Source organism: Puma concolor, chromosome E4 (assembly GCF_028749965.1).
Source record: "Puma concolor isolate L17-30 chromosome E4, mPumCon1.1.hap2, whole genome shotgun sequence".
Lineage (NCBI taxonomy): Eukaryota > Metazoa > Chordata > Mammalia > Carnivora > Felidae > Puma > Puma concolor.
This window is the reverse complement of record NC_141683.1, coordinates 66,924,292-66,952,082: the sequence shown is the minus strand read 5'-3', so window position 1 is coordinate 66,952,082 and position 27,791 is coordinate 66,924,292. Positions and strand designations below refer to the sequence as shown.

At 48.9% G+C, this 27,791-nt stretch overlaps 1 protein-coding gene across 1 annotated transcript in view; it reads right to left on the bottom strand.

Annotated features, from left to right (window-relative positions):
- Positions 1–7,837, bottom strand: part of SCCPDH (saccharopine dehydrogenase (putative)) — a 39,209-nt gene extending 31,372 nt beyond the window's left edge. The window contains exons 1-2 of the mRNA XM_086694404.1: positions 7,495–7,837; positions 5,008–5,120 (exon numbers count right to left, since the gene is read on the bottom strand). Coding sequence (XP_086550530.1) covers positions 5,008–5,120; positions 7,495–7,684 — 303 coding nt within the window. The 5' untranslated portion in view covers positions 7,685–7,837. The remainder of the gene's footprint in view (positions 1–5,007; positions 5,121–7,494) is intronic.
- Positions 7,838–27,791: the final 19,954 nt, after the last annotated feature.

The window sequence follows — 27,791 nt, the reverse complement described above, 5'->3', positions numbered from 1 at the left end:
CAAGACACAAAAGGTATCCTGAGGGTAGCTTGTGGAGGAAGAGCTCCACCAGCAAAGGGGGCCATGGTGACACCCTCCTTCGTCCCTTTTCACTGTATTTCGGCCCCACGCCCGTTTACACATGCCTAAGTAGTTTTACAGGTATCGCTTGGTTTTTAACTAAATAAACCTTCACGAAGTGGACAAAACGGTTAAATAACATCTGCAAAGAAACAAGTCGTGAAACTTGTTGAAACTGAAGTGATAAAATTTGAAAGAAACGGGCAAAGTGAAAATAACAAACAAGTAGAGCCTAGGAGGGAGAGCAGGTGTTTGGGGGGCAAAAACCTAGAGACGGACAAGCCCACGAACCATCCAAGTGGAAATGGAAACCTCAAGAAGGTAGCGGGGTCTACCAGTCTGGAGCTTAAGGGGGCAAGCCTCACTGGAAAGAACGTAAGCATCATCAGCATACGCGTGGCATTTAAAGCCACGGCTTTCCTTTTTTTTTTTTTTTTATGTTTATTTATCTTTGAGAGAGAGAGAGAGAGAGAAGGAGAGAGACAGAATGCAAGGAGAGGGGCAGAGAAAGGGGGAGACACAGAATCCGAAGCAGGCTCCAGGCTCTGAGCTGTCAGCCCAGAGCCCGGTGCGGGGCTCGAAACCACAAACCGTGAGATCATGACCTGAGCCCAACTGTGACCCCTAACTTACTGAGCCACCCAGGCACCCCTAAAGCCCTGGCATTCAAAATTTTTTGGCCACAACTCACGCTAAGAAATTCACTTCACATAGCAGCCCTCACACAATGTATCTAACTGAAACAAAAGTTTCATGAACCCTTACTTATCCATATCATGTGTCATTCACCCTGTGTTCTATTCCAGGCTACCTGATTTTTCTCTTCTTACTGCTGAGCCTCAACTCACTCACCTGATTAGCACTACACGGTTATAAAATACTGGCCCAATTAGGAAAGTAGGAAACACCAAAGATCCCTCTTTAAAAAAAAAAAACAAAAACAAAAACTGGGGTCACCCGGTGGCTCAGTCGAGCATGTGGCTCTTGATTTCGGCTCAGGTCATAATCCCAGGGTTATGGGATAGACCTCGATGTCGGTGGAGCCTGTTTGTGATTCTCTCTCCCCCCCCGCCCCACCCCTCCCCAGCCCTTGCCCAGGCGAGCTCTCTCTTGCTCTCTCAAAACAAATAAACTTAAAAAAACAAAAAAACAAAAACTGACCCAGTTAGAGTTTCTGTTGGGACGATGACGAGTTTTGGAGATAAGATGGTGATGATCACGCAGCACTGCCAATGAACTTCGTGCCATCGAATTGCAAACTTAAAAATGGCTAGAGGCGCCTGGGTGGCTCAGCCAGTTAAGTGTCCGACTTTGGCTCAGGTCACGATCTCGAGGTTCCTGGGTTCGAGCCCAGTGTCAGGCTCTGACAGCTCCTGGAGGCTGCTTCAGATCCTGGTCTCCCTCTTCTTCTGCCCCTCCCCTGCTCACGCTCTCTCTCTCTTAAAAATAAATAAACATTAAAAAAAATTTTTGAGGGGGGGGCACCTGAGTGGCTCAGTCAGTTAAGCGTGCAACTTCGGCTCAGGTCATGATCTCCCAGTTTGTGGGTTTGAGCCCCACATCGGGCTCTGTGCTGACAGCTCGGAGCCTGGAGCCTGCTTCAGATTCTATCTCATTTTCTCTCTGTCCCACCCCTGCTCACTCTCTGTCTCTCTCTCTCTCTCAAAAATAAATAAATGCAAAAAGAAAAAAATAAAAATAAAATTTTTTTTGAATGGTTAAAATGGGGGGCACCTGGGTGGCTCAGTCAGTTGAGTGTCAGACTTCAGCTCAGGTCATGATCTCACAGTTCGTGAGTTCAAGCCCCGTGTCAGGCTCTGTGCTGACAGCTCAGAGCCTGGAGCCTGCTTCGGATTCTGTGTCTCCCTCTCTCTCTGCCCCTCCCCCACTCACAATCTGCCTGTCTCTGCCTCTCAAAAATCAACATTAAAAAATGGTTATTTTTTGTTATGTATATTTTATTACAATAATAATTTTTTTCAAAGCTGGCTCAGAGAGTGTAAATAGAGAAAAGTTTGTAAGGCTCGAGCTGTGAGGCCTCAGGTACTTAGAGGAAGAAGAAAAGATCCCACAGAGGGGAAGGGGACAAAGCTGGTCGGCAGGTGGAAAATGAGGAAAGGGCCAGACTCCAGAAGCCAAACCCAGAGAGCAAGGAGGACGTGATGGATGGGGACAAATACCCGGATCAAGACGAGAGCGGAGGGGCGGTGAGGGGCGAGGCAGAGAGGTCTCACTGAAGCATGAGGCCTACAGAGAAGCCTGGCGAGGGTGGTTCAGAAGGGAGGAGGAGCTGAGGAAGTGGACGGAGCACGGAGAGAGAACTCTTTGAAGGAGTTTTGCTAACAAGGGGACCCAGAAAAATGGAGTAGTCGGACGCATATGTGAATTAAGGGTGGTTCTTTTTAAGATCAGAGATATCATCACATATTTATGTGTTGACAGAGTGCAGTCAAGAGGGAAAATGTGACAATAAGAACACGTAGAGGGGCACCTGGGTGGCTCAGTTGGTTAAGCGTCCGACTCTCAGGTTCGGCTCCGGTCACGATCTTGCAGTCGTGGGTTCGAGCCCCACATTGGGCTCTGCACTGACAGTGCGGAGCCTGCTTGGGATTCTCTCTCCCTCTCTCTCTGCCCCTCCCCTGCTCATGCTGTGTCTCTCTCAAAATAAATAAATAAACTTAAAAAAAAAAAAACACACACAGAAATATGTGGGACGGTAAACATAAGGTCCTCAAATCCTGCACCTGTGAGGAGCCAGGGGGGTTTCCTCGTGACAGCAAGTAAGGCAGAGTCAGGGAAGCACAGTAGGCAGAGGAAGAAATTCGCTTTGGACAGTTCTACTGTCATAGTGAAAAAAAGAAAAGGAAATTAAATCATCAGATCAGAGTGAGGAAAGAACCTGTAAAACTGCTGCTTCAGAGAACAGGAGAGAGGACAGTCTGGGGAAAGGGGACAGGATTTCTAAGGCGCTGAGGCCCCACATGAGGTTTATAACCACGTATTTAAAGTAGGACCGTCTTGGGGCACCTGGGTGGCGCAGTCGGTTGAGCGTCCGACTTCAGCCAGGTCACGATCTCGCGGTCCGGGAGTTCGAGCCCCGCGTCAGGCTCTGGGCTGATGGCTCAGAGCCTGGAGCCTGTTTCCAATTCTGTGTCTCCCTCTCTCTCTGCCCCTCCCCCGTTCATGCTCTGTCTCTCTCTGTCCCAAAAATAAATAAAAAACGTTGAAAAAAAAAAATTTAAAGTAGGACCATCAGCAAGGGTGTCTCCAGATATTCGGGGTTACTGGATTACTGGATAACTCGGGTTCGTGGCCTCACGGGTTGAGCAAGCGGGGCTGGAATAACCAGGTTTGGATTTTTCCAGAATTCTGGGGAGGGAAGGGTAAGGAAGCTGGCTAAGGGCGTGTCTGAGAGAGTGATGGGAGCAGCAGAGCACAGAATCCAAGCCACTCAGAAGTGAGATTAACCTAAATAAACAACTCACCTACAGTTCTACCTGATAATCAAAAACACCTTCCTGCTTTCACTGAAAACATGATCATCAACCTTCGAGATGCTTAGTTTTCAAATATTTTGCCATCTGGGATGGCTTCTTCAGATCAGTAAACGTCACCAACTTTCGCCTGCTGCACAGGCCAAGGGTGCCTCCTTCACGTCCAGAACAATACCAAAAAGCTGTGGATCTCTCGAAGTACACTCTGACCCTACCCACTTCCCACCATATCCTGTGCTCGGCTTGCCGCGGTCATCCCCCTGTCGGTCCCCATCACCTCTTCTTCCTCTCAGAAGCCAAAGAGGTTCAAAACTGGAAAGCAGATCGTGCCATTGCTTTCAACCATTCAAACCCCGACCTTGCCCGTCACCCTCTGACCTAATTCGTGGGCTCCTCTCCAACCTAACTTTCCACCTCGGTCCTGCCCGGGCTCTGCCGCACTGCCCTCTCTCACATGCCTCAGTCTTGCCAAACACACGCTCGCCTCAGGACCTTTGTATGTGCTTTTCCCTGGAACACCCTTCTCAAACGCTCCCGTAGCTTACCCCCTTCACTTCATTCAGGTCTCTACAGAAATGTCAGGTCCTCACGGAGACCTTCCCTGACCATCCTTCTAACTAGCAATTTAACTCCTTACGCTGCCTTATTTTTCTTCAAAGGGCTTATCATTACCGACTATTAGAACCCTCCTTTTCTGTCACCCCCACCAGGCCATAAGCTCCACGAGGGATTTTCAGTTTTGTTCACCATTCTGTCCCAGGTACCTTCACTAGTGCAGTTTACATGTAATAAACATTCAATAAATATTTATTGAGTAAATGAACGAATCCTCTTTTAGTGTATTTTTGTACATGTTTTTAACATACATATTGGTACAGTAACAGAGGAATATCATTTACAAGTAAAGTAAAAACATGTATCGGGGGTACACGCTCAAACATTTTTTTTTTCACTTACGAAGCGCACAGTAAGGGGAGCACCTGGGTGGCTCGGTTGGTTAAGACTGATTTCAGCTCAGGTCACGATCTCACAGTTCACGGGATCAAGCCTGGAGTCAGGGTCTGCACTGACAGTGCACAGCCTGCTTGGGATTCTCTCTCTCCCTGCCCCTCTCCCACCCGAGTGCGGCCCTCTCTCTCAAAATAAATAAATACACTTAAAAAAAAAAGCATACGGTAAGAAAAAAAAAAATGGCAATTATAGCCGTAACCAGTAACCAAACTTGCACACATTCCTGGAGTATGGTGTCCCAGAGGGCCTGGTCTCTCTCTTAGGACACTTTGGCCACACCCATTTGCTCTCACTGGAAGCGAAAACTCCCCCAGATGGGGTTAAGGCCCTGAACCAATTCTTCTGCACCCTGTCCTTATGTTCCTCTAGAATATAAAATACCAGATTCTGTTAGAAATGAATAGACTGTTTGTTCTGATACAAACAAGGGCTGATTACTTACGGGTCCTACACAGTTGAGGACAATTGCCGCCTGCTTAGCCATTTCATCAAGTGAGGCGGGATTAGTGACATCACAAATTATTATTCCAACTTCGGAGGACAGTGTCGGTCTTCCTAAAGTAAGACATAAATCGTTTTCAACAAATCTGATACAGTGTTAGATCTTCCAGATCTTCTCTTTATACTAATCAGTGATGGTAATTTCAGGAAAAGCACAGAAAAAAGATAAGAACTTTTTAAACCAGGCGATATAAAAAAGAAAAAGCAGGGGCGCCTGGGTGGCGCAGTCGGTTAAGCATCCGACTTCAGCCAGGTCACGATCTCGCGGTCCGTGAGTTCGAGCCCCGCGTCGGGCTCTGGGCTGATGGCTCGGAGCCTGGAGCCTGTTTCCGATTCTGTGTCTCCCTCTCTCTCTGCCCCCCCCCCCTTTCACGCTCTGTCAATCTCTGTCCCAAAAATAAATAAAAAACGTTGAAAAAAAAAAAGAAAAAGCTATGAGGAAAATGGAGTTAATACTAAGAATTGCTACAAAAATAAAATACTAACCTTAAAAAAAAAAACTAACTTAAGCACTGTGTAAATGATAACCCTGTGTAAGATGACAATTTTATGATTGTTTAGGTACTGAGTAGATCGCTGTCCTGATTTCCTCTCTGCCAGGAATTCCATGATGAACTTTCTCATCAACTACTAACCAATTACATATGACAAAATATGGGGGTAAAAAGGGGTTGTTAAGATCATCATCATGAGAACAAAAAAAGGACTCTGGGGTAGAAGGCACAGTCTAGGTAAGAATGCTCATGATAGGGGGCACCTGGGCCGCTCAGTCGGCTAAGAGTCCAAATTCGTTGGACTCAGGTCATGATCCTGTGGTTTCTGGGTTCGAGCCCCGCACCGGGCTCTGTGCTGACAGCTCAGAGCCTGGAGTCTGTTTCGGATTCTGTGTCTCCCTGTCTGACCCTCCCCCACACACGCACCTGCACTCTCTCTCCCAAAAATAAATAAATATTTAAAAATTAAAAAAAAAAAGGACACTCATGATGGGCTTATAAGTAAATAACTGGAATTAACAGAATCGAGTAATGCAGGTTCTAGTGGTGCAAGGTGCATCCCTCACAATAATTCAATCTAGGCATTACAAACGATAATCAGACTGTGCCTGCATGGTCTTGTTGAGCAGGAAAAAGAAATGGAAGAATATATTTTAATAGTGAAATCAGGGGCGCCTGGGTGGCTCAGTCGGTTAAGCGTCCGACTTCGGCTCAGGTCACGATCTCGCGGTCCTGAGTTCGAGCCCCGCGTCGGGCTCTGGGCTGATGGCTCAGAGCCTGGAGTCTGCTTCCGGTTCTGTGTCTTCCTCTCTCTCTGCCCCTCCCCCATTCATGCTCTGTCTCTCTCTGTCCCAAAAATAAATAAACGTTAAAAAAATAAATAAATAAATAAATAAATAAATAAATAAATAAATAAATAAATAAAAAGAATTTCATGTAATTTCTAAAACATTTATATTAAAAAAAATAGTGAAATTATTTCTTTTGGAAAACTAAAACGGACAACACCAACAAGCTCTTTGGTCAAGACTGTAGATTGGCAGTGGCTGGCGGGAGAAAGAGTTGTAGGAGAACTGAGCCTACGTGAGACCTTCTGCACTTAATCACAAACAAAACAGAGTCTACACCTCCCACCACACGCAGGCTCAGGGTGGAATTAGAAGGAAGCGTGGGATGAAGGTTAAACACAAGAACACAGCACACCCCGAACTCTAACAGGCGCTATGGGTCTGTATGAGGGGACACCAGGCGGCAAGAATCCTCAGATGCGTCCCCTGATCCTGAGGGCAGGGTCCCTGTGTGTGTTGTCACATCTGTACCCCCAGCCCTCGGAACAGGATCTGGCACAGAAAAGACCACGCAGTAAAAATATGTTGAATGAATGCTAAAAGAATAAGTAAACGCCCAAACCAGAAATACTTACGCGGGAGGGTGGAGAGAGCGTAAGAAAGAGGATTCTTGACAGGCAAAAAATAAATTAAGAAACGAAAGCCACAACATCGTTATCAAAAAAACTGTGAGGCTTTCCCCGCACACTTCCAGAAAGGCAGGGCGAGGGGGGAGGGCAGAACACCCGAAGGAAGCAAAGCCCTACTTTGCCATCCTACCAAATCCGGTGAGACCTGCAGCCCCACCGGGTGCCCCTGCTCAGCGGGGCGCAGACAGGAGGAGCTGGCGTCCCCGTCTACGCGGCCAGTGGGACTCGCCAAACTGGAGGAGGAGGAATTCCATGGAGGAGAAACGTATTTATTTCTGTATTTCGTTCAGGGAGTGGAACAAAGACGTGCTATCATCCTCCAGCCTCGCCTCCTCCTCCGGCCGTGCGGCCGGGCCCGGGGAGCCCCAGGGGCGCCCCCCTGCAGGACAAACGCTCGCGGCGGACGACCCCAACCCTGCGGCCCCGGAAGCCGCCCCCCCCCCCCGCGCCCCTTTACCCAGCTTCAGGGCAGCCCTCTCCAGCACTCGCTGCAGCTTCTCCCGGGAGCGGCCCGCCACGGCCCAGGGCAGGCTGGAGCTCTGCCCCGAGGCCACCTGCTCCCGGGCCACCTCCTCGGCCACGAACTGGCCGGTGAAGCCTGAGGCGCCAAACACCACCAGGTGATACGGCCTCTGGTTGGTCTCCATGACGAGCCCACAGCGAGCCGAGGGCCGGGGCGGGCGAAGTCCACCGCGTCTGCGCCTCGGGCAGCGATCCCAGTACCGGGCGCAGCAACAACCGCCTCTGGGGTGGACGCCGCCGCCGCCGCAGCCACCCGGTGCCCCGAGCGCGGCGCCGCGCTCAGGGCCACGCCCACAGTCACGCCCACAGCCACGCCCCCGCCACCCCCTCCCGGGCCCATTGCGCAGCCGCCGCGCCCACGGTCATGGCCACGCCCCTTCCACTTCGCGGCGGATCCCAACGCCCTGCAGCCGCGCCGCCTCCGCGCTGCCGCGGGTCCCAAGTAGCTCTGATCACCCAAGGCGTCGTCTCCCCTTCTGGGGGCTGAGGGCGGCTGCGACCTCCATTATTCTTGTTGCACCAGGGCGTTGCGCAAGGGAAGAGACGGAAGAAATTTCCGGTGACTGGACAGACTGCTCGCTCCAAGAACTATTTTCCAAGCACGCTGGCCAAGGGATGTTCGCGAAGCCAGGGCGGGTGGAGAGTGAACGGGTTCTGGGCCCCCAGGGAGCCCCCAAGCTCTTCGGGGCCCCGTTCGCAGTGCCCTGTGCCGCATGCCCCTGACTCCACCGCCCTGGCTCCCATACCCACCCCGGGACCCCCCTCCCCCCCATCACGGTCGTGACACCATTACTGCCCTGAGGCTCCCTGGGGAAATAACTCCAGGCTCTACTCTGCCTTTGAGCTGGGAGGTTAGGGAGAGCCTCAAGATGCAAAAGAAGGTTCTTGAGCTGTGTTATTCGTATATGTCTAGAAACATTTTAATATAAACAAACGAGGGAGAAGAGACAACTCTCCCAGTACATAATTCCAAATAACTGTGTAGTTACTCCCCCCTCCAGCAGAGGAGCCTAGTGACTTGTGTTAATCTTAAAAATAATCCCGCCAGCTATTTCACCAGCAAAAAAATGGGTTTATTCAGGGATAGCAGAGAATTGCAATACTGGACAAACAAGCTATGGCAAAACCGTATGCAAGTCCCAGAACAAAGGAGGAGAACCCTTATTTATAGAAGAGAAGGAGATTGGAAAGGATTTTATAAACAAAAGTCCATTGGAATGAGGCGGGAGCTCAGAGTGTAGTAGCTTCCCGTTGGCTGAGCTGTGACAGTCTGTCATCGGCTGCGCTTTGCAGCGAGGGGAGGGGTGGAGGAGGAACCCTTTCTTCCTCCTCCTGGAATGGCGTCCACCTGCAAGGTCCTTCTGTCCCTGTTGGGTCTTGGCAGTGGACAAGAGTGGAGGGAAGCGAGAGCTCCCCCTGTTGGCCTCCGCACTCCATTCTAAATAAATCTTTTATTAATTTTCACACTCCCTTCCAAAGAATAGACTATGGAAAGAGGGGGAGGGGATAGCTCTACAATGGGAAAACCTGGTCAACATTACCTCAGCCAAATGATCCAGGTTAACATCATCAATGATAAGTCATGTTCACGGCACAGAGTTTTGATATGATGTGATAAGAATGATACTTTATCTCTGTGAGCTGTCGCCCCCAAACCCATAACCTCAGTCCAAGCATGATGAATATTCTACAAACATTCTCCAAGAGCATCCAAAGGCCATCAAAAACAAGGACCATCTGAGAAAACACCACAGACTCAAGGAGCCTAGATATGACAAAATGTAATGTGGTATCCTCGATGGGACCCTGAGACAGAAAAAGGACATCAGAGGAAAGCTAGTGAGATCCCAATAAAGTGGGGCATTTCATCAATAACAATGTACCAACAATGTACCAATATTTCTCAGTTGTGACAAATATACCAAAGTAGTATAAGACGTTAACAATGGGGAAAACCAGGGTAAAGAGGGTAAAGGGGAATACTCTGTATTATGTTTTTACCTTTTCTGTGAATCTAAAACTATTCAAAAATAAAAACATAGCTTAAAAACCATTTGTATACCTTTGTATTGGACACATGGAAATATATCGTTTCATTTAATGCTGTTTAAGCATTTCCAGTGAACCTGCTATGTGTGAACCTTCAACTAGACACAGTGATTAATAAGACAAGGCCCTCCCTAATTGGAAGAGAAACAGGTTATTTTCATTCAAACGATTTTTTTAATGTCTATTACTTTTGAGAGAGCGAGAGTGAAGGAGGGGCAGAGAGAGGGAGACAGAGGATCCAAAGCAGACTCCAAACTGACAGCAGAAAGCCAGATGTGGGGCTCGAACTCACAAACCACGAGATTGTGACTACACCAGTCTGATGCCCAACCGACTGAGCCACCAAGGCGCCCAGGGAGATCACTAGTTTAATTGCAGAACATGTGGTAAATGAGGAAAGAAACTCTCTGGGGCACAAGAAATAAGACTCTTGTCCTTGGGTATAGCTGTTGGTGATGCCCAACACTATGGCAGGGACCCTGAAGAGGGCATCTTCAAGAGGAACTTGGCCTTGACTCACATTAATAGGGCTTAGATGTAGAAAGATCGAGAGATGGGTATTCATGTGTTCATCCAATAAACATTTATTGGGTGTGTCATATTTACCAGGTGCAGAAACCAGGGCCAGATTTTCAAGTAAAGTGGTATTTTTTAAAAATTTTTTTTTAATGTTTATTTATTTTGGGGACAGAGAGAGACAGAGCATGAATGGGGGAGGGGCAGAGAGAGAGGGAGACACAGAATCGGAAGCAGGCTCCAGGCTCTGAGCCATCAGCCCAGAGCCTGACGCGGGGCTCAAACTCACGGACGGCGAGATTGTGACCTGAGCTGAAGTCGGACGCTTAACCGACTGAGCCACCCAGGCGCCCCTAAAGTGATATTTTAATAAAACACCAAGAAGTCACTTGATTAGATTTAACGTGCGGTCTTGATTTGTTTTAACGCTCATTAAAATAAAAATAGAATAATGCTTTTTAAAATTATGAAATATGTCAGTCATAAAAAAAAAAAGTAAAGCCAACAGCAAATATGCACTCACCACACAACGTAAGAAAATTCCAGGTAGTGAAGCTTTGGGCACCCATCCCTGAGCGCGTTTCTTTTCCTATGCTCAATGTAGCCACTAGCTTAAACCGGGCGTTTGTCATTCTAGTTCGTATCTTTCTATTTCTGTCGTATATGTATGCATTTCTAAACATTATGGTATTGTTTTATGTATTTTGAGTTTTTATAAATGCTAATCCTTCTGCAACTTTCTCATTTTTTTTTTAAGTTTCATTTATTTTGAGAGAGAGAAAGCAGGAGGGGCAGAGAGAGGTGGAGAGAGAGAAATCCCAAGCAGGCTCCGCATTGTTGTCAGTGTCAAGTCCGATGCGGGGTTCGAACTCACGAACCGAGAGATCATGACCAGAGCCAAAATCAAGAGACTGACACGTAACCAACTGAGGTACCAAGGCGCCCCTGCAGCTTTCTTACTTAATCATGATGTACTCAGCTTATTTTCAAATGGTTCAGAACAGAAAATAACGGGTGGTGTGCGTGTGTGGTGGGAGAGTAATACAATGTTACAATGCTTTTGCATTATTTTACACAATTTTGTGCATTGCTTTTGTACAATACAAAGAGTGCTATATTAGAATTCCTGTACAGGTCTCCTTGAGCACACGTGCAAGAGTAGAGCTTAATATATACTTAGGAAGGAAAATGGTTAGTCCTAGAGTAGACACATATGAGATGTTGTCAGTGTGCTTTCCAAAGCAAAATACTGATTTACACTCTCAGCAGGATATGAGGATTCAGTTGCTTCACATCCTTGCCAGCACTTGGTATTATCAGCCTCCTAATTTTTGACCGTCTGATGGGTGTACAATGGTAAGTGGTCAAGTATTTATTGAGCACTTACTATATGCTTGGCTCTAGGAATAAAATACCAGCGATACTGAAATAAACCAAAGCCGCTGCCCACATTAAAATTTACATTCTAATGCAGTAGAAAAATCAACACCAACAAAATAACCTTACGGATATGTACGAGTTTGCAAGAACATTTATGCGAGAATGTTCATCGAAACATTCTTTGTAATAAAAGACTAGAAACAACTAAAATGTCTTTCATCAGAGGACTTGTTCGATAAAGTACGGTATCCTATCCATTCAATATTGACCATGCAAGTTAAGATGAAGGAGGCATATGTATCATGGCATGGCAATTGTCCAAGACATTGTAAGTGAAAAGAACAAGTTTACTCACAATATGAGAGCATAAGTCCTTTATTTAAGATGCAAAGGATATGTGTATATTTTATAAAACATCGGGAAGAACACATGACAAATCTTAGCAAAACAATAGCTGTAAGATGCTCGAGAACATATGTTTTCTTTTTTAATGTTTATTTCTTTTTGAGAGAGAGAGAGAGAGAGAGACAGAGAGAGAGAGAGAGAGAGAGAGAGAGCATGAATGGGGGAGGGGCAGAGAGGGAGACACAGAAGCCGAAGCAGGCTCCAGGCTCCGAGGTGTCAGCACAGAGCCTGACGTGGGGCTCGAACTCACGAACCATGAGATCATGACCTGAGCTGAAGTTGGATGCTTCACCAACTGAGCCACCCAGGCGCCCCTTCCGAACATATATTACACATAGTAATTGCTCAATAAATGTGAGCTATTAGTAGCAATAATAGTGATTGTTACTGGGAAGTGGATTTGTATGAATTATGTAAGTAGAAAGAGACTTGTACTTTAAATTTTTTACCTTTCTGTTGCGTTAAAACTTTTGGGCTTTTAAAACAGGCACGTGTTACTTTTATCATCATAATTTTTACGAAGGAGCAGAGGCTGGTTTCGCGCCCGGGGGCAGAGGGGAAGCTGTGGGAATGACCCTCACCACCTGCAGTCCTTCCACTGAGTCCTACCGGCAACAGGCCACATTTTTTGGCCCGAGTTAACACACAACAATATGCATAAATCTCACAAATGCTAATCCGAGCAAAGAAAATCGGGCCAAGAAAGAGTAAATCTGGGCGAGTCCCCTTATTTAAAAACAGGCAACACTGGTCTTTGGTGACAGGCGCCTTGGAAGAATTTGGTTTTGCAACGAGCAGTCCCAGGAGGTCAGGCTGTCTTCAAGGAATCCTGTCTGAAAGATCGCCCAGGGATTCGCCCTCCGCAGGGAGCAGCACAGAGGCTCATTTCCGCTCTAAGGGCGGCACCGAGAAGCAAAGACCCCTGTTTCTACAAGAGAGGACAAGGTTGGCTTGCGGGCAAGGCTGCTGGCCACCGGCTTCATGAAGTCAGAGACCCAGCCCTCTGTGACTTGGGGCCTGAAGAAAGAGGAGAACGCCTAGAATATCAGCTGTGAACGTCCGCCAGGGGACACAGCTTCTCTCCTTGAGCCGACTCCGGCCAGGCTCCTGCGAGCCCTCTCCTCCACGACGCCCTCCGTCTTGGCCTATAAAGACTTGAACGAACTCCATCATAACTTTGAAGAGCTCAAGGCCGCATTCCTAGGATAACACTGGACTCCCTTAAAGTGCCTGCCTGAGAAAATTCAAGGCTGACCAAGGAATTTACTATTCATTCCAACCAACCCTGCCTCCCAGCTCTGCAGGAGGGGAGTAAGCTCTAACTAGCAAACCCAGATGAGTTTCACATAGACCAACCCCTTCTTCCCACTTTTTGTCATTTTTCACTTCCCTGACTCCACGGGGGTCCCCGCTCACCCCCTCCCTCTTCCCTTATTTTCTCTTTAAAATATCCACACCATTGAGTTCAGTTCACACTGGACTCTTTCCCTAGTGAGATAAGGTGTTAATGATTAAAATCTGTCCATTTTAACTAGTGTCTGGCTTGGTTTTTCTTTTTTCTTTTTTTTTTTTTTAATTTTTTTTTTCAACATTTATTTATTTTTTGCGACAGAGAGGGAGACAGAGCATGAACGGGGGAGGGGCAGAGAGAGAGGGAGACACAGAATCGGAAACAGGCTCCAGGCTCTGAGCCATCAGCCCAGAGCCTGACGCGGGGCTCGAACTCCCGGACCGTGAGATCGTGACCTGGCTGAAGTCGGACACTTAACCGACTGCGCCACCCAGGCGCCCCTTTTTTTCTCTTTTTTTAAATAACCTCTGCACCCATCATGGGGCTTGAACTCAAGACCCAGAGATCAAGAGTTTCATGCTCGACCGACCGAGCCAGCTTTGTGTATCGTTGCCATAGCAAATCAGAGAGAATAAGGGAACACAGAGGTGGTGCTTGGGCTCCAGGAATCTGGGCCCCGTAGGCAGAAAGTGGACGTGGGCATGACCCACTGTTAGGAGCTGGTACGAAGCTATCGCTAAATGCGAAGAGGAGAGAATGGGAAGTCACCTCACGAGGAAATAATTGCCAGAATTATTTGCTGATCTCTAGCGGATAACGCCATGCCTCTAAATGTAAACAGAAGGCAGGAAAGTAGCCGATAGAAGTCAGAAATTCCCTTGCGTGCTGCCACATCTCACAACCCAGGCCCATTCTTTCTACCAACCTCTGTCCATCATGCTAAAATGACACTGCCAAGAAACTAGTCTGGGCTGATGTTTTGGGAGAGCAGCAGACACTAAGTCCCTCTTTGGGGCAATTAGGCAGCTATTTCTACCCTTCTCCTGCCCTTTTACGTATCATTTTCTCCTTTTTTCTAACTAAGAATCTGTTAAAGTTCTCTATTCAAATCCTTAGAAATTTAGGCTTTATTTTTTTAATGTTTTCATTTTATTTTTTTACTTGAGAGAGGGAAGGAGAGCGTGTGCATTTGTGTGTGCATTTGAGCAGGGGGAGGGAAGGGGGAGAGAGAGAGAGAGAGAGAGAGAGAGAATCTTAAGCAGGCCACATGCCCAGTGCAGAGCCCGATGTGGGGTTCAATCCCACGATTCTGGGATCGTGACCTGAGGCCAAATCAAGAGTCAGAGGCTCAACCAACTGAGCCACCCAGGCACCCCTTTAATGTTTTTATTTTTAATAAACTAGGTACCCAACGGCCCAAGGAAGCCATTCATACTGGCTCATGAGAGCCGATTGTTAAATTTCCAGGAAGTTTATTAGGCCATTGAAGTCACATTGGTAATTGAAATCCGCCCTCGTGGGCGTATTTAGTGGTGCAGACCCCCCAGGTTAAGGGCTCAGGCTACAAGCCTGGGGCCATCCATACTTTTTGACCCACTGGCTATAAACCCTCCCCTCGGTTCACTGATTTGCTGGAAAGGCCTCAGAACTCAGGGAAACATTTCACTTACCACTGCAGGTTTATTATGAAGGATATTATAAAGGATACAGAGGAACATCCAGATGAAGAGGGACGTGGAACGAAGGCCGGAAGGGTCCCAAGGTGGGGAGCTTCTATTCCTGTGGAGCTGGGCTGTCTTCAGTAAATACCATCACCAACCCGCCTGGAAGCAGGACGGATCACATCACTGGCCGTTGGCAGGGAGACGAAAATTCCCACCCTCTGGCGATGTGGTTGTCTCTGGCAAGCGACCCCGCCCAGCAGCTCTCCAGCTGCCAAGAGTCACCTCACTAGCATGAATGCAGGCATTTAAGGTTATTAGGATTAACAGAAGACGCTCTTCTCGTTTCACTCCAGAAATTACAAGAGTTTTAGGGCCTCTGGGCCAGGGACCAGGGATGCAGATCAATTATTATTTCTCATTGTATCAAAAGATCACAGGGGTGCTTGGGTGTCAGTCAGTTAAGCGTCAGATTTCGGCTCCGGTCATGATCTCACGATTCATGGGTTCGAGCCCCACATCGGGCTCTGCCCACTGACAGCCTGGAGCCTGCTTCAGATCCTCTGTCCCCCCTCTCTCTGCCCCCAACCCCCCCTCGCACATGCACTCTCTCTCCAAAATAAATAAACGTTAAAAATCACATGTCAAAGGCACTTTTCAAAGTGCCAAGGCCAGGACCTAGGGGCCTCTCTGGGCCTTATGTGTAACATTTAAGGAGCCGTCAAAAAAACACTCAATAATCAAGATAAATTAAAAAAAAAAAACATATATATTCATATCAAAGCAGGGGCACCTGGCTAACTCAGTTGGTAGAGCATGGGACTCTTGATCTTCAGGTCGGGAGTTCAAGCTCCATGTTGAGCATAGAGTTTACTTCAATAAATAAATAAGGGCACCCAGGTGGCTCAATCAGTTAAGTATCTGACTTCGGCTCAGGTCACGATCTTGTGGGTCATGGGTTCGAGCCCTGTGTCGGGCTCTGTGCTGACAGCTCAGAGCCTGGAGCCTGCTTCGGATTCTGTGTCTCCCTCTCTCTCTCCCCCACCCCCAGCTTGTGCTCTCTCTCTCTCTCAAAAATGAATTTATTTTTTTAATAAATAAATAAATCATTTTAAAAATCAAGGCAAGATATCCATGATGAACAAAACAAGAGCTTTTCAAATAAAAATAAGACCAACGTGGGGCGCCTGGGTGGCGCAGTCGGTTAAGCGTCCGACTTCAACCAGGTCACGATCTCGCGGTCCGGGAGTTCGAGCCCCGCGTCAGGCTCTGGGCTGATGGCTCGGAGCCTGGAGCCTGTTTCCGATTCTGTGTCTCCCTCTCTCTCTGCCCCTCCCCCGTTCATGCTCTGTCTCTCTCTGTCCCAAAAATAAATAAACGTTGAAAAAAAAAAAAAAAATAAGACCAACGTTACTGATTTTGACTTTGGTCTCAGACTGCAGCTGGCTCAGCACAGCTTTGTTGCTGATGTGAGAGTCCAAAACATACCTGATGACACTATTGTCACGGCTTTGATCCCCCTACAGATGGCCTGTCTGCCTGCTCTTATTTTCTCAGCACTTCCTCATGGAGACCCTGTTCTGTGCCAGACGCTGCTCTGGGCACCCACGATACAGCAGTAGGAGGGAAAAAAAGAGAAAATTCTCTGCCCTCATGCAGCTCACATTCTAGTAAGGACGACATACCAACCAAATGGAGTATACAGAATGCTAGGTGGTTTGTGGAGGGAAGAAACATGGAGAGGAGATGTGAATAGTCAGGGTGGGGTCGTGTGTGAACCTCTAGATGGAATGGCCAGGGTAGGCATCACTCAGAAGGCAGCTTTGAGAGAAGACATCTGGGAGAACATTCCAGACCAAGTAACGCAACAAGGGCCTAGGGTGGGAGCACACTGGCCATATCAGAGGATCCACAAGAAGACTAATTTGCTGGGGCCCCTGGGTGGCTCAGTCCGTTAAGTGTCCAACCAACATCAGCTAAGGTCATGACCTCACGGTTCGTGGGTTCAAGCCCCGTGTGGGGCTTTGTGCTGACAGCCCAGAGCCTGGAGCCTCCTTCGGATTCTGTGTCTCCCTCTCTCTCTCTGACCCTCCCCCACTTACTGTGGGGGGCCGGGCCCCAGCGCCAGGCTGAGACCGGGTCGAGCAACGTTCCCCGTTGACTCAAGCCAACCCGGTGGTTCCCCCTCCCACTCCCCCACTTTCAAGGGCACACGAAAGCCTTGTCAAGGCTGAGAAAGTTCCTGAAGCCTGTGGTCTGCAGGTGTTGGCAGTAATGCTACCTCCCTTTATCTACCCCGAGTCAGATAGAAACAAACATGGGAACTGTGTTTTGCTAGCCATCTATCAACAAGGTCTTGTGACCCGTTCAGAAAGTTCACAAGGTACACAGAACTAAATGTTGTGGCTGGCAGTGATCATGTGAAACCTGTTTATTCTTAGAATGACCTGATCCATAAGAGTCTTATATTATAAAAGATTGTGTACAGCAACAATAAAGTCGTCACTTGGGCCGTCAGCCCAGGGGACCCTCCTGTTCCCAAACTTTCTCTTCTCTCCTCTTTTTTCTTGCATTCCCCTACCCTCGGGACCCTGACCTCGGTGATTGTCGCGCCGGTCGCGACAACTTACACAGTCACTCTGTCTCTCAAAAATAAATAAACATTAAAAAAAAAAAAAAGAAGACTGTAGTTTGAGCAGATGGATGACCAACAGGAGGATATATGCCATCAGAAAGCTGACCGGAGGGCACAGCATGCAGGAGCTTGGAGGGCACAGTAAGGAGCCAGACTTTCACTCTGAGTGAAACAGGAGTCACTTTTGAGCAGAAGAGGCACACTCTTTCTCTTTTTTCCCAACATCCGCTTTTGAACACCTGTTCTGACTTCTTTGTTGGGAGCAGACTACACAGACACCAAGTGCACTTTCTGGCAAATGTCAGGAGGCTTTGCAACGACCTAGGCGAGAGGCGATGGTAGGGAAGGAATCACAGCCTCGGGCGTAAACACAGGTTGATGGATAGGTCTAAAGAGCTCATGAAAACTCCCGTTGGATTCCCTGACTTTTTGCAGTGATGTCGGAAGCCGAGCCCCAGGGTCTCACCACGGTTAATGTTACCAATAATTCCTTACCATGATGTCATATCCAGTCCATGTTCAAATGTCATGGATGCCTCACGCTGCCTTTTTATACTCCTCCAAACAATATACATTTTAAATCAGCCTCCAAACAATATACATTATTTGTTGATAAGCCTTGTAAGTCTCTTTAATCTATTCCTTCTACCTTTATTTATTTATGTATTTATTTATTTATTTATTTATTTATTTATTTATTTATTATTTTTTAATGTTTATTTATTTTTGAGAGAGAGAGAGAGAGAGAGAGAGAGCACAAGGAGGGAAGGGTCAGAGAGACAGGGAGACACAGACTCTGAAGCAGGCTCCAGGCTCCGAGCTGTCAGTGCAGAGCCCGACGTGGGGCTCGAGCCCACGAATTGTGAGACCATGACCTGAGCCGAAGTCAGACGCTTAACCAACTGAGCCACCCAGGCGCCCCTAAAATTCTCACTTTTTAGAGATATGTAGTGAATTTTTTACAGACAAAATGGTATAATGTCTGGGCTGGTTTCAAAATAATCCAGGATGCATATTGACATCAAAAGTCAAAACAGTTTTGTACCGCTACCTGTAATGGTCATTTCTTCTAATCTGGATACATGTGTCGTGAGAATTACAATATTCTCAAGATGAGTAAGGAAGGTTATTTAGCCATGTGCTGACTCCAGCTAATTGCATGCCCACACGCAGGTGTCAGGCACGCCCTTGTAGGTGCTGGGGAGGGGGCTGTCTGCACCCAAGGGGCGCCCATTTCCAAGCAGGAGGTGACCAGAGTCATCAGGGAGGCTGCGTTCAGCTGCTAGACGATGCTTCTCATGTCTGCTTTCCAGGAATATCAGCAGACGCATGAGGAATCCAGGTCCGCTCTCTCCCAGACCCAGGCTTGCCTTGTTCCGTGGGACATGCGTTTAGACTTCCCGACCCTTGTAAATATTCCAGGACATGGTGGGGTTCGCTGATTTCTGGCTTTGCTTTGTCTTATTCCTTGTGTCTTTGGGCTTGCTCTCTTCCCCCCACCCCCCGCCCCACGCAGGTGTTCAAACATGCGCCCAAGCACAAACCTCATTTCCAACATAGTTTTTATTAATTATTTTAATCCAACTTAATTTAAATCAATAGTTAGATTAACTATTAATTACTAAATATTTATTTATTACATTTTCTCTGAACCTAATAACATTGTTTTGCACAAGATTTCCCCTAAATTCTAGTAGGAAATCCCCCCCCCCCGACAATTATTGCAGACTGGAACATTTCAAATAATAAATATTCTGGAATCACAAAGGTGATACAACATATCGAACCAACTGATCAATACCCGGGCACATGGCTGGGGTTCCTAAATTAATGAAGATTAGTTAGTTGCTACTTTTGTTATATGAACACAAAACAGCCCAGAGAAAAAGACAATACCTCATGTAATTATGAAACAGCCTCGTGGAATGGATCCTCTGACCTCTGCTGACCATTGGCACTCTTTTATTTCCAAGGCCTTGGGTTTCCTTCTGGCCCTGACCTGCTGTGGGAAGGGGGTCCGATTTCTCATCGGAGTTTCTCCAGAAACAGGACTGGCAGCGGCCGCTAGGTGGCGCTCTTCCGTTCTCCTTGCCCGAAGGCTGCGTGTTTTGATTGGCCTGCGCGCTCCCATGAAAACATCCCTGGGCATCCTCGGCCTAACGCTTTCCGTTTTGGCTATAAATAGTGGCACTCACACCGCGGTGCCCATAGCCTAAGCCAGGCTTTAATCCTGTGGGATTCACTCAGGAGCCAATCCAAACCTCTGTTCAGTCTCTTCCGGAGACCATCCTCATGCACATAAAAATCAACATTTTTAGACCAGCAGAAATACCAAATGTGAGTCCCACGAGCCTTTGCCACGTTTTTAAGCATGCTGCCATATAAGGAACACTAAATGGTGGGGCGCCTGGGTGGCTCAGTCGGTTAAGCGTCTGACTTTGGCTCAGATCATGATCTCCCAGTTCGTGAGTTCGAGCCCCATGTTGGGCTTTGTGCTGACAGGTCAGAGCCTGGAGCCTGCTTTAGATTCTGTCTCCCTCTCTCTCTGCCCCTCCCCTGCTTACACTCTGTCTCTCTCAAAAATAAATAAACATTAAAAAGAAAAAAAGAAAAAGAAACACTAAATGGGATGGGGGAATACCGTGCAAGCTGCCATTTTGGTTATATGTTGGTTGTATGTCACTTCATACGTGTGAGGCAGGAGATGCCTGCCCTTTCCTCACCCCATCGGGAAGAGGGTCTCCTTGCATCGCAGACATCATAAAAACACCGAGGAATATCTAGCAATCCCAAAGTACTGGGGGTCAGGGTAGCGGAGAAGTGGCCTCCAGAATGGCCGGGTTGCAGGTGGCCATGGGAGGCGAAGCAGGAAGGGTAGAGGGGGAGAGACTAGAAAAGAAAGAGGGGGATTGAAGGTACACCCCCACCCTTGCCCCAGTGGTCCTCTTAGCATCTAAAGGGTGGACGGTCACGTAAGAAGAATAATAGGTAAGTAATTGGGTGTGTCTTTGGTTATCGGTGGCTAGGAACGAGTTCTGAATGCCTTGCCAGGAGTATAGGGACCCAGTAGTAATGGGGTGTGCCTGCCATTTTCTTTGGCTGACACCATTCTAACAGACCTGTTTCTTTCCAATTCTTTCTCTCTCCAGCACACTCCGCAGAATCAAGGCAGAGAGGGGGCGCCTGGGTGGCTCAGTCAGTTAGGCATCTGACTCGATCTTGGCTAAAGTCATGATCTCACTGTTTGTGAGTTCAAGCTCTGTGTGGGGCTTTGAGCTGACAATGTAGAGCCTGCTTGAGATTCCCTCTCTCTCCCTCTCTCTCTCTGCCCCCCTCAAAATAAATTAATTAATTAAAAAAAACAGTCAAGGGGCGCCTGGGTGGCGCAGTCGGTTAAGCGTCCGACTTCAGCCAGGTCACGATCTCTCGCGGTCTGTGAGTTCGAGCCCCGCGTCGGGCTCTGGGCTGATGGCTCGGAGCCTGGAGCCTGTTTCCGATTCTGTGTCTCCCTCTCTCTCTGCCCCTCGCCCGTTCATGCTCTGTCTCTCTCTGTCCCAAAAATAAATAAACGTTGAAAAAAAAAATTAAAAAAAAAAAAAAAAAAAAAAAAACAGTCAAGGCAGAGAAACTGAGATTAGTGGCAAGATCTAGGTAAGCCACCATCAGACATATGTACTCCTTATCTTGAGACCCCATCATCCAAATTAGACTGAAAACATCATTTGTCTCTATGAATTAAATAAGAATAAGAATAAATGAAGAACAGTGTCATCATCAAGATAGAGTTGTTCACAACTTCGGTCCGTCTCACAAAGAAGACCAACTGGAAACTAACCGCAGGCAAGACATCGTTTTTAAAATCCCAGAACACAGGGATGAGGCTGAGGCAGCCCCCGGACCACAGAACAAGAAGGACCACATTAGAAGAGTAAGAGGGACAGTTCCATCTGGATCACATCATTCCTTCCCCCGGACAGCGCGACGCAGCACCGAGGGCCTCCTCGGCCTGCCATTTCTCCAGCGGGAAAAAGAGAGCCTAGGGTGGACACCCAGCTCTCCCAATGTTGTGGGATGCTCCTGGGGGAGCCCACTGGGTCTCACCTCATGGAGGTCACTAGGGGAAGCCATGACCACTAGGCCACTAGGGGTCGGAGACAGAAGGACAAGGACAAAGACAGGAGGACAAGGAAGACAAGGTTGCTTGCAGCAACCAGTGCTTACATCTTGAAGGACTACATTCCTGCTGGGAGCAGTGCCCATCTGCAGAGCTGAGCCGGTGTGGCCCCTTCTGGCCAGGGACCTCGGTTGGCATCTCTGCTTGATTTGGAGCCCAGTCAACTGGGCTGAACCGGATATGGGGCACATTCTACCTCCCTGCCTGGGTGGGGAAGCAAATTCAGCATCCTACCCACCTGCTCACCATAGCTTCCGGGCTTGCCCTTCTGAAAGGCATGGCCACAGATGCCTGGAAGCCTTGGAGGACATTCTGTGGCCCTCCGGGGCAGGGAGCCAAGCCAGCAGCCCTGCCCAACTGTTGAGCATAGCCTCTGGCCCCACTTGACCAGGAAGCCCAGATGGTGACCCTAATTGACTGCTGAGCATAGTCTCCAGCACCCCCCCTCCCTCCCGCAACTGTGAGGTAAAGTTGGAGGTTCTGCCAGACCAGGGAGCCTGGCCAGGAATGTCATTTAATAGCAGAGCACAGCCAGGGGCCGACCTGATGGCAAAGCCCAGCTTATGGGCCCCCCCCCTCCCACCCAGCGTGAACGTAGAGCCCAGCCCGCAGCATCATCCAGTCGGGGAGCTCAGTCTGAGACCCCAGCCAAGCAGGAGCTACTGTCCCCAGCCCTGCCCTCCGGTAATCAGTAGCACTGCCTTGCCAGGGAACACAGCCTGGGACTCTGCCCAACCACAGGTGGTTACAGAGCCTAGCTGGTGGCTCCACATGGCCCCGGAGCCCAGCCGGCAGCCACGTCGGATCAGGGAGCCCACCTGGGGCCCCACTTGAACACAGAGCCCAGCCAGTGGCCTTGCGCCAACTACAGACCCCTAACAGCAAGTCCCAGCAGCCTGTGAGTGTTACCAGCTGACCCATACAGTACACGGAGCTGAGCTGCCTGGGGGAGGCCTTTCCCTGCTGAAACACACCCGTAGAAGCCTGGAAGAGGTGCTCAAAACCATAGACTTCGGCACATGGATGCAGGGATCGCTAAGAGGCAAGTAAACACCACCCCACCCCAGGAAACTAACAAAGCTCCATGAACTGGCCCTAAAGAAACAGAGATCTATGAACTGTCTGACAAATAATTAAGAATAATCCTCAGGGCGCCTGGGTGGCTCAGTCGGCTGAGCGGCCGGCTTCGGCTCAGGCCATGATCTCACGGTTCGAAACGCACACCGCCGTCAGCACAGAGCCCGCTTCGGATCCTCTGTTCCCCTCTCCCTGCCCCTCCCCCACTCTCTCTTTCCCGCAGAAATTAGATAAACATTAAAAAAAAAAAAAGAATAATCCTCTTAAAGAAGGTCAGCAGCTGCAAGAACACACAGACAGCTATGCAAACTTAGGAAAACAGTGCATGCATGAAATGGGAAGTTCAGCAAAGAAATAGAAACCATTAAACACACGCACATGCACACACACACACACACACACACACAGAAATCCTAGAGTTGAAGACAATGAGATGAAGAATTCGATAGAGAGACGGGCTTTGGGGCTGCGTCACAAAGGGGCTTCCCCATAGAACTTCTGTGTTCCCCCATGTCCTTGGGAAGAGGGCGGCCTCTTTCTGCTTGGCCACGTGCTCACCTCCGACCGCAGGGCCTGTTCTGCTGTCCCTGAGCCTTCCCAGTCCTCACCCTGGGGCTGCCTCCTCCTCTCTCATTCCTGAAGGGAGTGGAGCAGGTGAGGCTGGGCAGGTTCATGGGGAAATGAAACTGGTCGTTGCCGCACATGTGCCTGGATCCACCTTTACGTAACTTGGATGACAACTGTAGGGGGTTGTCCTCATCTCACGCCATCAGCTAAAGAAAGTGACTCATCCATTGGATAAGTCAATTTCCCGGTTGTGTAGTCTCCATCTGGACTTTGCACAGGATTCTCCACATTAGCATGGGTCCTAGGAAAACCTTTCTTGTTCGATTGTCAGCATTATTTTCCTCTGGTGAGGCTGGGCCCCTCCATGAAGTATATGGGGAAATAGACAAGACCCTAGGACCCCAGGAGAGGTTTGCAAAGCAGCAGGCACCGCTCGTTGAGTGGGGGACCCACCCCCTGCCCCCTCCCTCCCCAGGGGCTCCCGGCCGGCGCCTCCGGGCCCAACCTGATGAAGTTCCTTTTGGAAGCCAGGAGGTGGCGCTCCTGAGCGCCAAGGCCCGAATGGAGTCGCCCACTTCCTCGAAGTAGGCAGCACATCCCCCCACCTGGCTGGCTGTTAGTGCTCTGGATTGTTCGCTGCTTTTACCATCCCTTCAAGCAAACATTTACTGAGTCTAGTAGGAGTCAAGGAATGGAAACGGGTACTAATTCACAGCGGTGCATTAGCTAACCATTTATAAAGGCTTCCTCAGGAGCTACCAGGCCCACAGGTGCAGCTGGGGAGGCTGGGGAGACCAGACCTTGAGGACTCAGTGGGAATAGAGGGGGCTTGTGGGTGAGAGGGGCCAAGGCAAAGGGTGGGAGAGCGAGGACAGTGGCCTGGAATGAGCCTCCCTGGGCCTCAGCGTCCTCACTGCCCCCCCTCCCCCCCCAGCGACCTCACCGCCCCCCGCCCAGGGCCTCAGCGACCTCACCAACCCCCCTCCCTGGGCCTCAGCGTCCTCACCGCCCCCCAGGCCTCAGCGACCTCACCCCCCAACACCCCCAGGAAGCCCGGTGGGCACCTCACCAAATTGAGGGCAGCCAAGAGGCCTGATTCTTCGGATGTGTCACTCATGTTTGCTCTAATCCAGAAAAATGAAATTCCCCGGAACAGGCTGCCAGGTGTGAAGGGAGTGCCCGAGACCATGAGGTAGAGCGACCTGTGTTCAAATCCCAGCTCAGCCAGTTACTGTTGAGGTGACCGTGGACGAGTCACTTCTCTGAACTCCAGCTTCACAGGGAGGGCGGTCTCCTGCTGGGTGTAAGAGCCAGCAGGCCCGGGTTCAAGTCTGGCTCAGCCACTCGCTAATTATGTATCCTGGGGAGGTCACTGAAACTCAGTTTCTTCACCTCTACGATGGGGATATAAGATCTGCCTCCTGGGATGCGTGCAAACTGAAATAAGGTGATGCTTTTAATCCAGGGCCTGGAAGATGGGTGTTTGCATAGCCGCCCTTCTGCCAGAAAACCCGTTTAGCCGTATACTGCTCCAAATGTCATGTTTGTTGGCCTTGTCTCCACAACAACATCCTAAACTTCGTAAGGTCGTGGATCACGTTGCCTAGCACCGTGCACACAGTAAGCTCAGAATAAACAAGTCTCTGTGCCAAATAGCAATGCCAGCATACTCAGACCTTGGCCCTTTCATTGATCCGCCACCGTTTGAGGAACTGCTACGTTCAGGATTATAAATTCTGGAACTTTTCCTTTTAAGGACTTGAACTTTCTTTATAACAAAGTTCTATCACGTCACATGCTCCCAGGACCACAGAGGAATTCTGTGGCTACGACGACTGCTGTCACTACTTTATTAAACGTCTACTGAGGGGGTGCCTGGGTGGCTCAGTCGGTTAAGCGTCCGACTTCAGCTCAGGTCATGATCTCGACCTCGTGGGTTCGAGCCCCACGTTGCGCTCTATGCTGCTGGCTCAGAGCCTGGAGCCTGCTTCGGATTCCGTGTCTCCTTCTCTCTCTGCCCCTCCCCTGCTCACACTCTGTCTTTCTGTCTCTCTCTCTCTCTCTCTCTCTCTCTCAAAAATAAGTAAAGAGAAAAATAAAAAAAATAAAATAAATAAATAAATGTCTACTGAGGACCAGACAATGTGGTTTATGTGAATTCGCTTGGTTAATCCCCGTAACGACCTTATGGGGTGTTTTATTATTATTCCCACTTACAGATAAGGGACCGGAGGCGGAGGAAGGGTGAGGAACAAGCTGAGGTCTACACAGCTAGCCAGTAAGTAGGAGGACTGAGGATTACATCCGGGTCTTTCTGATGACAGAGCTCTTGCCTGAGGCTACTCTGCCATACTGTCTCCCGGGGAAGCTGGCAAGCACCTCCCAGAGCATCTGGCACCGAACCGGTCCTCCGTAAAGGTTGGCTGTCCCCCTTCAATCAAGAAGTATGTCTACCGAGTCCAGGCTGAAACAGCTCCGGTGGTAAATCTGGTGGGTGTAAGACCTTCTCTCTCCCCTCAGGTGATACACAAGCCCGTCACAGGTTGAGGCTGGAGGGGGACAGGATGTGAGAAGGGGACATTGCAGCTCCCCTCCAAGCACGTGGTGCCTCCTGCAATGATGTCGTCGTTAGGCACGACTTTCTGACTTTCCCGGGAGGTCCGCTCCCCAGGGGAGCACACAGGAAGGCAAGGGGAAGGCAGAAGGGCCACGCGAGGATGTGGGAGCTGAACTTGGCGTTCCTGAGAGACAGATGCCTCCATGTCCTCCGTCCCCAGCCCGAAACCCACGGCCCATGACCCAGATACTGGCCTTTGGAATCTCTTGTTTGGGAAAAAATAACGTGAGCCTGCCCTGGAAACTTATTTATGAAACAAACGCACGGAGCTATTTTGAGCAACTGTGCCCAAGAATCATTATCCTGCTTGTCTAACTGGAACGAGGTCCCCAAGTCACCTCGCCAGGGTCGGAAGACGTGCATCTGGGAGGGAGAACACAGACTCAGGAAGGTGGGAGGGAGCCCTTCCTCGGCCTCCTGCTAATCCATCCACATTACTGGAGGCAACAGAAGACGTAAGAGAGACAGGCGTTAGGCGGACTGAGCGTTTTCCTTTAAAACTGATGACAATCTGGGGCGCCTGGGTGGCTGAGTCGGTTAAGCATCCGACTTTGGCTCAGGTCATGATCCCACAGTTCGTGACTTCAAACACCACATTGGGCTCTGCTCTCTCGGCACAGAGCCCGCTTCAGATCCTCTGTCTCCCTATCTCTCTGCCCTCCCTCACTTGTGTGCTCGCTTTCTCTCTCAAAAATAAACATTTTAAAATAATAATAAAATAGGGGCACTTGGGTGGCTCAGTCGGTTAAGCGTCTCACCTTTGGCTCAGGTCATGATCTCCCGGTTCATGGGTTCGAGCCCCGCATCGGGCTCAGTGCAGACAGCTCAGAGCTTGGAGCCTGCTTCGGATTCTGTGTCTCCCTCTGTCTCTGTTATTCCCCTGCTCATGTCCTCTCTCTATCTCTCAAAAGTAAATAAACATTAAAAAAAATTTTTTTTTAATTTTTAAGGGTTTATTTATTTTTGAAGGAGAGAGAGAGAGACAGTGAGCAGGAGAGGGAGGTGAGACAGTGAGAGAGAGGGAGACACAGAATTTAAAGCAGGCTCCAGGCTCCGAGCTGTCAGCACAGAGCCGGATGCGGGGCTCAAACTCACAAATGGTGAGATCATGACCTGACCCGAAGTCGGACGCTCAACCGACTGAGCCACCCACGCCAACCCCCCACCCCAATTTTTTTAAATAAAAAAATTTAAGAAATAATAAAATAAAATTGGCAATGATCTGACCACAAAATAAAGGTAAACCATCTAGTCCTCTGGGTTTTGTGTTGGTATTATCATAGCTGCTGAGGGTAGTCATGGAAACCAGACGAGGCGTCAAATCCTAGCACCCACAGCTTTGTGAAGAGTGCCTGAAGTTACTCTGATGGGAGCTTTTTTTTAAAATGGAAACTATCTTGAACCTGGATGAACAGGCCTAGAAGTTTCCCCTCTGCCTCGCTAGAAATGTTGTTTCTGTGTCTCTTTTCTGGTGACACAGACTCTAAAAATGCAGCAAGAGGAATGTTGCATGAGCTCTTTTCAATGGCCAGAGGCTTAAACCTAAGTCAACCTAGGCTCCGTAAGGAAAATTGGGGGAGAGGCGAGGTTCATTAGCTTGTATGGCGGGAGGGCAAAAGTGGTCTTAAAAATCATTCAGGGGCCCAAAAATGGCATTAAGTGTATCTCTGTTTTGCTGTCTGTTACCCTGGTGTCCATCTGTGGGCAGACCTCATTCTAGGCTCTTCCTGGGCAAAGATGTGCTCACTAGCGGTTCTGAAGTCGTATCTTCCCATTCTTTCTATTTCGGTTCAAGGGAGAGACGCTGGCTTCAGGATGAAACAAGCCTCCCAGTTGGGTTTGACGGGCTCAGGCTGGGCT